This window comes from Morus notabilis, unplaced genomic scaffold, assembly GCF_000414095.1.
Source record: "Morus notabilis unplaced genomic scaffold, ASM41409v2 Scaffold615, whole genome shotgun sequence".
In the NCBI taxonomy this organism is placed as follows: Eukaryota; Viridiplantae; Streptophyta; class Magnoliopsida; order Rosales; family Moraceae; genus Morus; species Morus notabilis.
In genome coordinates this window covers 133,184-146,112 of record NW_010366289.1, presented here as the reverse complement: position 1 = coordinate 146,112, position 12,929 = coordinate 133,184, and the positions used below count along the sequence as shown (strand labels likewise).

Below are 12,929 nucleotides of genomic sequence, written 5' to 3'. Positions count from 1 at the left end.
ATATATATATATATATATATAGTGACTCCTCGAATTTGGTTAAGTTTGCCCTTTTTATGATCAAGGTGAACATGTTATACGTCACCCCCACAAAACAATCCCTTCTAGAGAGAAAAAAAAAAAATCCATTAGTCTAGTGGAGGTTTAGAATAATAAATGAAGCATCCAAAGCTATATCTGAAAAAGCAAGATTATAGATAATAAAGAATTGTTGCTATTTGCTAATCATTTTCTTTAAACATTCACTGTGCTCTAGAAATTACTGTCTGATCCGTAAGAGACAAATCGATATATCTCATTTGTGCAAGAGATCACAATTTCATTTATCACCAAGCGAGCACATTATGAAAGTGAAGTCCTCCAATATCAGTTAAAATATTATATATGTATAAGGATTAATTTCAAAAATTTCCTTGTAACCCTTTTAACACTTTACACTTCAAATTTTAAAAAGTAACATCCGTTCTTTTAAAACTTTATTTCGTTAACAAGTTTTACCCTCTGTTACAATGAGTGACGAAATTGTCACTTGTCACTTATTTAGTGAGAATTAAAAGTGCAATTACATTTATGCCCTCTTAATCATATAATTCCTTATTTTTAAATTATATATAATTCTTTACTCTTTTCATTTTCGTTTTTTTATTTTTATTTTTGCTTTCATTGTTATCATTACGTCAAAAAAAATGGAAGATCGTGAGATCTTCTCCACCTTCAAGGAGTGTGCCTCCCCTGCATATAAAGGAGCTCCACACATGAATATTATACACAAACCAATCATACAAACCCAAAAAACTAATGTCTTGAGCTTCTGAAAAAACCATATATATGATTAAAGAACAAATGAAATACTCAAACATTGCGCCTCATTTTCCTGCAATTTCTCACCCGTCAAACCAAACAGAGGAGATATGATAGAGAGAGAGAGAAAATAAACCAGGCCACATTGGGCTAATCTCGGAAAACCAGCCGGGGATGATGGCGGAGATAGAGTTGGGGGCTTTGGCGGCGGCGGTGGCATCCATGGGAACGCTATTTGTAGAGCCAACAACGAACTCTTCGGCCATGGATTTCCTTTCGTTTTTCTGTCAAAACCTAAGCTTTCAAAATGAGAGGTTCTGATATTGGTTTTGATCTGTGGGAGATTGGTCTTCATGTTAAAATGGTTTTTTAACACATTTGAGTTTTTTAATAACCTAGGTTTTACAGGTTAATTTACGATAATATCCTCATCAGATGGGTCATGTACTTGACACGTGACGATTTTCGTCACTCATTGTAACAAAATGATAAAACTTGTTAACGGAACAAAATTCAGGAGGAACGAATGTTACTTTTTAAAATTTAAAAAATAAAGTGTTAAAATGATCATAATTCGAGAGGAATTTTTAAAATTAATCATCTATATAATTATATGCCCTCCAATCGACCATTATTCAAATTGGGAAAATGATTTCTAGTCCGAGCCTCAGAAATCACCCCTTGCATAATCAATTTAAATTTTTTGACATTATAATAATAATATAAAAAAAAGTGTTCACATAAAATTGAACCCTAGCAATAGTAAAAAAGTATTTTCTCCAATTGAATTATATAACACTCGAATTCATTTGAAGAAATATTGTAATGAACACTAGCGAAAAGACGAAAAGAATAGCAAACATTTGGACCCAAATACAGAGTACAGTTTTTTTTTTTTTTTGCTTGAAAATACAGGGTATAGTTTTTAAAAAAAAAATAAAATACAGGTACATTTTTTTGTACCTTTATCGTGATAAATGGTCCAAACAACAGTTCCCAAAAGGGCCCATTTGATTCCAACGAACTAAAATATAAGTCAGATATCTTTCCATCCACGTAACGACACTCTATTGGTCATGTCCAATGTAGGCCCATCCCAATTATTCGCTTTAAGACGCTTAGCCCCACAAGCTCACCGGTAGATGAAAGCTTCTTAACGCAGAGGATCCAAGATTTAAGGGTTCTGCCCTCTTTTTGGTGCTCTCTCAACAGCAAAACACGGCCAAGTCCGTGAACCCAATAATTCTACTTAATTATATTTACGTGCGTCTTTTAAATTATTTTCCTTTAACAAAAAGAGAAAAAAAGAAAAAAAAAAAAAAAAAAAAAAAAAAGCGAGGAAAAAAAAAAAAAAAAAAGCCACTCTTATCTCACTCACGCGCACTCACTTTCCCCCGCTATAAATTCCCGCTCCACCATCTTTCTCTCCCCAAGCTCCAAAAATCACAGTCTTCTTCTTCTTCTTCATTTCTCTCTTCCCTTTCTAAACCCACCAGGAAAAAAAAAAAAACCCTTTTTTTGACAACTCAATTCAAAAGCAAAACTTTAAAATGAGAACCATTACTACTGCCATGGCCGTCTCAACCGCGCAAAGCAAAGAGGCCAACACGTTAGCGCCGAGCGCGGCGGCGGCGGGTCAGCGGTCGCCGTGGCACTCGCCGGTGCCGTACCTCTTCGGAGGACTGGCGGCGATGCTAGGGCTGATCGCCTTCGCGCTGCTGATATTGGCCTGCTCTTACTGGAGGCTCACCGGCCAAATGGAAGCCGACAGATCGGAAGGCCAGAACAGAGACATCGAGAGCGGCGCCGGAGCTGAGAAGGATGACGCGGCGGATTCCGCCGATAAGTCTCTGAAGGTTTACGAGGAGAAGATTTTGGTCATTATGGCTGGCGACGAGAACCCCACCTTTTTGGCCACCCCAGTTTGCGCTAAAGTCTCCTCTTTTGGCGACGGAAATGGGAAGGAGATTGAGAACAGAGAAGGAGAGAAGGGAGAGAAGGAGAATTCCGATGAGAAAGTTAAGAAAGAAGAGGAGGAGATCAGTACTGATGTTGATCATGATCATGATCATCACCGTGATCATCAGGCTCTGGATCATGATGCGGAAAACCAGTGATGATCAGCTGGTTAGCGGTTTTTGTTCATCCGTTTTTTAAGTTTGTTTTTTTTATCATCCTATGGGTACTTTTGGCTCCCTTTTGAGAGAGTGTTTTTCTTCTTCTTGTTTTGGGTTTTGGGATTCTGGGAAATTTTCCTTCCATATCGGGAAATGTAAATTTTGTTGAGACAAGTAGACGATGGGAGAATTTATCCCTCCAGCTAATGACAGCCAAACTATACAAAATAGAGTCATTATGATTCATGGTTCCCTCTGCTTTTTTACTTCGTTCCATGCAGTATTTACAGTTGGCAAATACGTTTCTCTCTAGTCACCACACACAGCGAGTTTTTTTTTTTTTTTTTTTTTTTTTTCTTTTAACAAAAAAAAAAGGAAAAGAAAAATTCAATCAAATTATCATGCCAAAAGACATGCTTTAGTTTTGATTATATCAAAATTGAAAAACACGGGTCTAGAGGAAATATTAAATACATGCCGTCAATAGTAAGTGCTATAAACGAAGGGAATAGCTCCATTAATGAATTATAAAAAATAAAAAAAAAACACACACACACACACACACATTAATGAAACTTTGCCTTCACGAAATGTGAGATAGTGGGTAGTGCAAAATTATTTTTTTATGTTTTAATTTCGACAGCATTGACATTTAACAATGCACGGAAAGGAAAAGCCTTGGGATAACATTGCTTATCGTGGAATATATCTTTTTTCTAATTGGAGACATTTTTTTAAGTCACTTCCTAAGAAGCATTTGAAACAAAGAGAAAAAAGGAATAAAGCAGTGGAAACGACGACATATTCTTTCAAACAAGTAAGAGGGCGTTTATGTAATTTCCCTTCGCCGGGAAAATTTCCCGGTGGCCGGTGAAGTGGACAGGCCGGCTAACCGCGGAGAAAGGCAATTGAATTGAAGTTGGGGGTACGAGAAAGATGAGATCTGAGATTACCTACTTTCTTGGGAGAAACAAGGGTACACGTGTTAAATTTTAAGTGGTGGGTGGGTTGTTGGGAAGCTGCGTGTGAAGCTAAAAGCAGCTGGGCTTGTTGTTGGTACAGTTGTCCGTGCTCTGCGGCGACCCGAAGCCGCGTTGCTCTTTTAATGCTATGTTGTAACTTGTAAGGCCTATAAGAGCATTCAATATTTTCTTAGTATTCACTTTTTTTTTCCTTTTTTAATTATTTGCTGAACTTACTAGTATATATTCATTGGAGCTTTTTTAGGATGCTCTCAGTTAAAACTGTTGAATTAAATAAAAATAATATTAAATTTAAAAAAATATGTAAATATATAATTTTTTTATATAAATTTGAGGATTAAAAATAAAAAATTAATAGTTTATTTTTTTTAATCTTATTAAGAAGCTCTTTTTTTCTTGAAAAGTATTTAGGGGATGTTTGGTTGGAGAATTTAAACCATGATTTGAATCATGGTTCATAGTTTATTATAGTATTTTCTCTCACAAAAAATACAAGTAAATAAAAAATAATTCTAATCACGTGATTTTAATTAATGAACTAAATGTCTCTTTATTTAGTGATTAATCCCCTAAGCCCAACCAAAAAAAAAAACAAAACAAAACATTTGGGGAAACTATAAAAGCAGTTGAGGAAGCAAGCAACGTGCTGGCGTACAACTATGGAGCCCCCAATAATTTTATTTCAATATAGTTTCTTTTCGTCTCACCCGTTCAGATTGTTGATTAAAATGCATGTGAAACTCATAAAACATGAAGTTGTAGTACCTCCACAAAAATATTAGCACCTCATTTTTTTTTTTTAAACAAAGCGGGACACAAAAAAAATCAGTTGAATGCGATGTTTTTTTGTTTTTGTTTTTGTGAATTTAACGGAGAGCGTAATGAAGATTGCACTGTTAGAGAATTCAAACCATGTTAGTCATTTTATATTTTTAGTTAAAATAATTAATGATTTAACTTTTTTTTTTTAACTTTTCTCAACTTTAATTATTAGCTAAATAGTTAGCTATTTTAGCTAAAAGATTTTTCACTAGCTAATATAACTAGTAAGAAATGACTAATTATTTTATTTTTTATTTTGACATAAAATAAAAGTTTAAAAAAAGTTATTTATATTTTAAACTCAAATTTTTTTTAAAATAATCTATGTTTTGTTAAAATATAAAATATAATTAGAGTGACTTATTAAAAAATTATTAGCTAAAATAGTTTTCTAACTATTTTAATTAAAATTTAGAAATCTGCCTTAGAGATGCTCTTTTTTAAAACCTAAAGTTGGGCTTGAAACAAATTAAAGTGCACCAATGAGTACAATGTCTGAGTGGTTTCAAGAGCAATGCTCGGTGGAATGTACTATGTAGTGTGTGAGATTTCAGTGAGAAATATACAAATGCAATTTCAGAAATAGTCTAATAATGTTTCTAAAAAATATTCATTTTCATCTTCATATTCAAAAGAAAACCATTTGAAAACGTAACTAAACAAGTCCTTAAAATACGTCATCACTTTAAATGAACAACTGCTTATGTTGTAAGGGACACGTTCTCATTGTTTTCATGTTTATGTCATGGATATAGAGTTTCGAATTTGTACCATACAAATGAACTCGTTAAAGGTCAATAAAACTGACATAAATTAGAACCAAAATAAAATTGTGGCATAGATCTAAAGGTATATAAAAATATATGACGCCTAATTTTCTTTGAATTAATGTTGATATATATCGTCCGTTGCTTCTTCTGGCCATTTACCGCTTCGCTCGGTGGGTCGGTGTATTGTGGGGAACGGGGTCATTTGCCCAAAACTTGGCTTCCATTGCAAGTAGTAAGTCAACTTCAACACTTTTGGGCCATAAACTCAATGAATTGGCCCAACTCCTTTCATGCTCGGCTTCAAGAAGTCTTAAAAGAAGATTGCTTTGTTCATCTAATATCAGGTAAATTTATTCCGAGAAAATAAGAGTGAATCTCATATTTACTTATCAAGATTGAGATACGAGAGTCAATCTCATATTTACTCATATATTTTTTTATTCTTAAATTTGAGTGAGATTGGTGAGCTCAACTTAAATTTAAAATTAAGGATGGAGATTGACAATCTCATACTCCAATGAGATTGAGATTCCCATTCATGATATTAATATTAAATTACTATTATAACCCTAATTTACTTATAAATATAAAATTCAAAAAATAATAATTACATCATATATTTATTATATTATTTGCCTAATATTATACTATTAACCTAATTATTGTTAACTTTAATATAATAAATATGTACTTTATTTTGTTTAATAAATGAATAATATATTTTAAATTTTTAACACTATATTTTATTTTTATTTATGTTATTTAAATTTTAGCAATTTATTTTTATATTTTAAATAATTGTACAATTTATATTTATTATTTTATTACTCTATTATTATACTAAATAGTTTAATTATAATTAATTTTAATATAATAAGTACACAATTTATTTTTTAAATTGAAAATATAACATTGATTTAAATGGTATATTAGTACTTTCACACTAATTCATTCTAATTCTAGGTGTAAGTGCATGAATGACATTTGGAGTGACTCTGATTCCAAATCCTGTCACTAAGTAAATAAATTATTCCCGACTCTGATTCCTCATTCCAAATCCTACCACCCCAAATCCTACTCACTCTGATTACGCGTAGGTAAACATGTCATTAGAGTGTGTGGGTCTAGATTTTTTCCTCTTACTCTTGATTAATACCCTTTTGACTAATATAATTATTTAATTAAAATAATATTAATACTCTTTTTTTAAGGTAATATTAATATTTTTTAACTAATATAATTATTTGACTAAAAAGATATTAATAAAAAAATAAAAGATAAAAATTTAAATTTATACGCTTTAAAAAGTATTTGTCACCTTTCCTCATTTATCACCTAGATTCAAAAAAATCAAGATGGAAAGTTTTATTAGTCTAGGTGTACAATCAGCGGGATATTTGATTGATAGCAAACTAGAGTGCACAAAAGTAATTTATTACTTAATATAGAAAACGGTAATTAAGTATTTAGTCAAGAAAAGTCAATCAACAGACTCAAATCACACGTTTAATTTTTAATATTTTAATCAATATCTAATTAATTAAATTGTGATGCAGCATTTAATAAATTTAAATATCAAGTCAAGGAAAAATTAGTTAAAAAATTCTTTAATTTTTTAAATAATGTGACATAACCTAATTGATTTGACATCATTTTAAACACTAGACAATAATTTGAATCCTTTTGAGACTAGTTTCAAAGCAACAAGAATCCTGACGTTGCATCAAGAGAACAAACATCGAACAGATTTGTTGTTGCCATTCTGACTGCTACAACTTGTAAACTGGCATTTCAAAGCCATCCTCACCATTAGTTGTAGGCTTGTAGCATAAACTTTCGGACATCAAAAAATTATCCCCCACTGATTAGCCCAAAAAAAAAAAAAAAAAAAACCATTTTTTCTGCATAGTTCATCCAAGCTTTAGCCCATTCTTCCTGGAGTTTCACCGTGCCTTGAACCAAAACTGCAAAGAAAAAAAATTAGGGATTTCGTAATTTCAATGCCGTAAATCAATTGACTTCCTTCTGAATTGTTGAGATTACATGCATGCTGATGTTTTAAGTACCACGAGCCTAACAATTGTTGTTTCTCATTATCCATATCCACATGAAGAATGGGGGGTTTTTTTTTTTTTGGGTGTTTCGGTGCCCGTTTCGACCATTTTTTTTCCCTTTTTCAATTGCCACCTTTTTTTAAGCTTCTTTCTTTCTTTCTTAAAAAAAAAAAAAAAAAAAAAATCCCCATTTTTTCTCTCTTTTTCCTTTTTTTTTTTTTTTTTGTCTATCCTTTTCACATTTTTATCTTTTTTTTCCTTATTATACTTTACACCGAGTTACCCACTGGTATCCCGTTGGATTACCGGTTAAGAATTAACGGTATATTTGAAATCAAGTTGTGAAGTGTTTGTTGTGTTTTGTAAGCATGAGTATAACACTTGAATGAAAGGACACACGAGATTTATAGTGGTTCACTCTGTTAATGAAGAGCTACATCCACTTATGTATGATAAACTTCTCTTGGACTCTTTACAATTTACATGCACGTATATTCTCTATCGCCTAATCCTCCAAAGGTCCCTTTAGTGTATGGGGCTTTGCCCCTTTTATAGCTCAAGCTTTCTTCGTGGGTGGTTTTCCTTCGTAGGTAGAAGTACTCGAGTGGCCTATCTTTCTAGGCTAAGACTGTAGCCCACTAATCACCTTTTGGATTGTTCACTCAGCCAATTAGTCTTCTATTACGGCTCTGTGAATTCTTGTAATCTCTTACTGCCCACTGCAGGACGGTTTAGGGGTTTGCAATTAATGCCCGTATTGCAGATGTCTCCACCCTTAGACGCAACTTGTGATGTCAGGCTTTTTTCTGAAGAGCGTTCTCCTCGGCGTCTGTGTCGCGCAGGCCTTATGTTCTCTCCTTCTGAAGGTTGTTGCATAAGTTTGGCGGCACAATTGGTCGACGCCTTAATTTGTGCCTTTCTTTGCAACGTCGAGGGTAGTCAAACTCCAAGCGCCAAGGGTAGTCGAACTCCAGGCGTCGAGGGTTGCCACCTTTTGAGGGAAAGTAGGGCCACGCGTCACGCTATCGCCGTTTCACATGTCACCCACATTTTTCCACACAACATCTTCTTCTTTTGTTTTTTCATTATTATACTTTTTTATCATATTATACTTTTAAAAAAATCTAAATGTGGTCCTAATAAAAATGGTTTCAACTAATAAATCCTAACAGAAGAAGTTTTTATGTTAACATCACATATTTTGGGGGAAACAAATATCACTTTTAAAGTTCAATAAATAATAAAATGAGAGATGGTAGGATGCACTATTACTTTAGACCTATAAAATTGAATCCTTCCATTAGTGGAAGCACAAAATCCATTTGTTTAAGTTCATAAACATTTTTTATCATTATAAAACTATTAATAAAAATGACAATATGATAATTAAACAAATAATTATTCATCCATACTTTCAACTTTTACTCCCTCCTATACAACTACATACATTTTTTTTAAATAAAGTAGGGAATATTATTGATCACGAATAATATCATTAAGTACAATGCAACTAATGCTAGCCTCTATTGCTCAATCAGGAGGATCTTGGATCAATTGAACTACAGTGATTGCGTCAGATTCAACAAGCCAATCATAATAACCATTATGATGGGCAAACTATACACCTTCCCGAATGGCCAAGAACTCTGCAACATGCATACATGGTTATAGGATTCTTTTTATTTTTCATATTCTCTATCATTTCTTTTTAGAGAAAAATACACGATCTATCATGTTTTTATATGCAGACATATTTATTGTGTTTAAAATAGTTTTTGTTTTTATTTTTAACGTTTTTCAATAACAAAAAAATGAAAACGATTCTAAAACGGCGGCGTTTGACACAATTAAAGATAAAAAATAAAAATAAAAATGATTTTTTAGTTTAGTGTAAAATATGAGAGAAATAAAAAATGACTTTTAGTCATTTTTCATTTTTTGTTTTTGTTTTCTCCTCTCTCAAGTAGAGAGAGATACATTGATGAGTTTTTTTTTTTATACTGAAAACAATCTCTTAATAAAACTATCAAACACATTTTCAAAAATAATTTATGTATGAGATTGAAAACGTTTTCATTTCTATTTTCATATAAAAAATAAAATCATTTTGAGACGAATTCCAAACGCACCCGTAATTTTAAATAATTAGATGTTATCATAACTTTTTATTTTCTCTTTATTAATTAAATGACAATTATCCATTTTTTTAACGGAGTGATGTAAATAATATTTTTTACTACATTGAGTGGTATTTTTATTTTTTCCCCTTCTTTCCACCCTTCTAACTAAACAAAGCCCGATAGTGTGTTTTATTGGAGGGAAATTAAAAAGAGAGAGAGGGATGAAGGGAGATACCCAATTCATTATTTAGTCGGAGGGATAAAAGAAAAAGATAATAAGATGAAGGGGTGAAGTCTTCGTCCAAATCCACCAAATTGAATCATTCATATTATGGAAGGCTTCAAAAAATACATGAGATTCAAATAAATAAATACTATGGGGTTGTTCTTCTGATAACAAAACTAAAAAAAAGTCAACTCGAGTTATAACTTTATTCGAGTTTATATTCTTTTAAGTTTGAACTCGAGTTTGAGAAACTCGAACTCAAATTAATAAACATTGTTTTTTTTTATTCTTAAAAATGCTATAATTTTTTCGTTTTAATCCTGATTGAGATGATTTTTTTCTATGCGTTGACAATGAAAAGACGAATAAAATCTGACCCATATACCCTATTAAAATTTTTCATCAGCATTGAGATTTTATTAAAATACTATCTAAATATAAATTCAAGTTTTGAATCACTCAAACACAAACTCAAAAAGATTCTTATCTCAAACCATAACTCAAATGTACACAACCAAATACAAACTCAAATTATAACTCAAACTCAACTCAAAAATTATACTCAAGTTTTTTATAAAAGAACAAGCCCTATATTACCCTTCAAAAATTCTCTCTTACCAAACAATAAGAAGTTGTCGTCATCTTTTCATCATTTATATTATCCATTCCCCTAACCAAATAGAGCAATTAGCATGTATAAACGAAGACTTGTGTATTGAAGTTGGAGGGAAGTATAGAAACGAAGATAAAGATATAATTTGTGTTTGTGTACACACACGTGATACATATACACACACGTGATACATACACACTCACGCAAGCGCGAGCGAGCCAATCCCTTGTGCCTATCGCAGGACGCGTCAGCCATTAGGAAAAGGTGCTAAGGTCCCCCACAGACATCACATCTATCGTGAATACCCAACTTGGCAATGGGTACCAATTAATGTGGTCCTCACTAGTAGGACATAATTTGCATATTATTGAGGGAAAGCCAAAGTGGAATTTTTTATTTTTTATTTTCCCTTCTTTCTTTTTCCTGGCTCTCGCCGATCCTTTTGTCAAAATGAGAATTAAAAAATTATACCAAAAAAATCTCATCTTCTGGTTCTGGCTAAGCCTGTCCTACGTGTTACCTCTCCATTCGCCGCACCCTAGATCTCCATGGTCCCACCCGATGGACGCGTGTACATAATCAAAAGCAGAGAGAGAGAGAGTATAGTGGGACTTTCATTTGGTTGCTCAGCTCTGGAGTAGTTATGGCGTCTAAGCTGTGCGATTCGTGCAAGTCGGCGACGGCGACTCTGTTCTGCCGTGCCGACGCGGCGTTCCTCTGCGTCAACTGTGACGCCAACGTCCACGCCGCCAACAAGCTCGCTTCCCGCCACGCGCGCGTCTGGGTCTGCGAGGTATGCGAGCAAGCCCCGGCTCATGTCACGTGCAAGGCCGACGCCGCCGCCCTCTGCGTCACGTGCGACCGCGACATCCACTCCGCCAACCCCCTCGCCCGCCGCCACGAGCGCGTTCCCGTCACGCCCCTCTACGAACGGGTGAGCTCGGCCAAGTCCGGCACCGTTAACTTCCTTAGCGACCGGTTCGTCTCCGACGACGGAGACGCAGACGCCGAGGCCAGCACCGAGGAGGCAGAGGCCGCCTCGTGGCTGCTCCCGAACCCTAAGGCCGTAGAGAGCCCGGATCTGAATTCTGGCCAGTATACCTTCCCCGAGATGGAGCCGTACTTAGATCTGGACTACGGACCAGTCGATCTGAAGCTGGAAGCGCATGAACAGAACAGTTCCGGCACCGATGGAGTCGTTCCGGTCCACAACAAGAGCCCCCAGGCTCCGATCGTCAACGAGCCATGTTTCGACCTCGACTTTTCGGCGTCCAAGCCTTTCGTCTACGGCTACAACGCGCACTGCCTCAGCCATAGCGTAAGTTCTTCAAAATTCTCTCAAAAGTCGTTTTAAATTCTGTTTGGTTGCCTAGAAAATAAAATGAGTTTTGTTCATGTTTCTTTCACAGGTATCATCGTCCTCTCTAGATGTAGGCGTTGTTCCTGACGGAAACGCGATCACCGACATATCGGACGCGTACACAACGCCGATGAACTCTGGAGTGGATTCGTCGGCGCGTCATCCGGTGCAGATATCGGCGGCAGATCGGGAAGCTAGGGTTTTGAGGTACAGAGAGAAGAGGAAGAACAGAAAGTTTGAGAAGACGATCCGTTACGCGTCTCGGAAAGCGTACGCCGAGACGAGGCCGCGAATCAAAGGAAGGTTCGCGAAGCGGACGGAGGTGGAGCTCGATGTTGACCGTATCTCAGGATATGGCGTCGTTCCGACGTTTTGAAAACGGCGACGGTGCTGTAATTGTTTTGTTTTGTCTACTTTTTGATGTTTTTGTATATATAGTTGTAGTAGGCAACGGAGTTTGATCGATGGTATCACGACCGTCGATTTTTTTTCGTGGCTTACGTAGTAATGACTTTTGCTTCTGTAATATGACTGATGATGAGCAATTTTTAGCTATGAATCTATATATTTGCTGTGCAAGAAAGAATGGTTTTGCCGTTTTGAGGTTTTGAGAATTTGAGCGGAATTGTTTCGGTAAGAGGGAATGGTTAAGCATGGATTATTACTTAAAATAATTTTCCAGTTTTCGCACTTTTTAGGACATTCTAGTCTATTCTACTTCTTATCTACATAATATTAGGCTATATATATATATATATATATATATATGTGTGTGTGTGTGTGTGTATAGGATTTTAAGTTTTCTCATGTTTGAAAATAGAAAAATAATGGAGAAAAATTGGAAGAATAAGTAGGGGTGAAATTCGGTCGGGTATTAATTTTTTTTATAAAATTTGGGCTAGTTCGTAAGAATCGGGTTGAGAAAAGTGTGGGCCGTAACAAGTGACTTAATCCCAGAACCCTTACACCATTCAGTTACCTCGGGTAATCTCAGGTCGGTCGGGTTATTTCGGGTAAACCAACTCTAAATTTGTTGATTCTTTGCTGATGAATGTTGGTAATC

General features: G+C 34.8%; 2 protein-coding genes across 2 annotated transcripts; both read left to right on the top strand.

Moving 5' to 3' along the window:
- Positions 1-2,304: 2,304 nt before the first annotated feature.
- Positions 2,305-3,162, top strand: LOC21390562 (protein GLUTAMINE DUMPER 5). The gene has a single exon (XM_010110001.2). It carries the CDS (start codon positions 2,352-2,354, stop codon positions 2,916-2,918), a length of 567 nt encoding a protein of 188 aa, XP_010108303.1. The 5' UTR covers positions 2,305-2,351; the 3' UTR covers positions 2,919-3,162.
- Positions 3,163-11,088: 7,926 nt separating this feature from the next.
- LOC21390561 (zinc finger protein CONSTANS-LIKE 4) lies at positions 11,089-12,461 on the top strand. The gene is made up of 2 exons (XM_010110000.2): positions 11,089-11,824; positions 11,916-12,461. The coding sequence occupies exons 1-2, from the start codon at positions 11,150-11,152 to the stop codon at positions 12,240-12,242; spliced, it is 1,002 nt and encodes a 333-aa protein (XP_010108302.1). The 5' UTR covers positions 11,089-11,149; the 3' UTR covers positions 12,243-12,461.
- Positions 12,462-12,929: the final 468 nt, after the last annotated feature.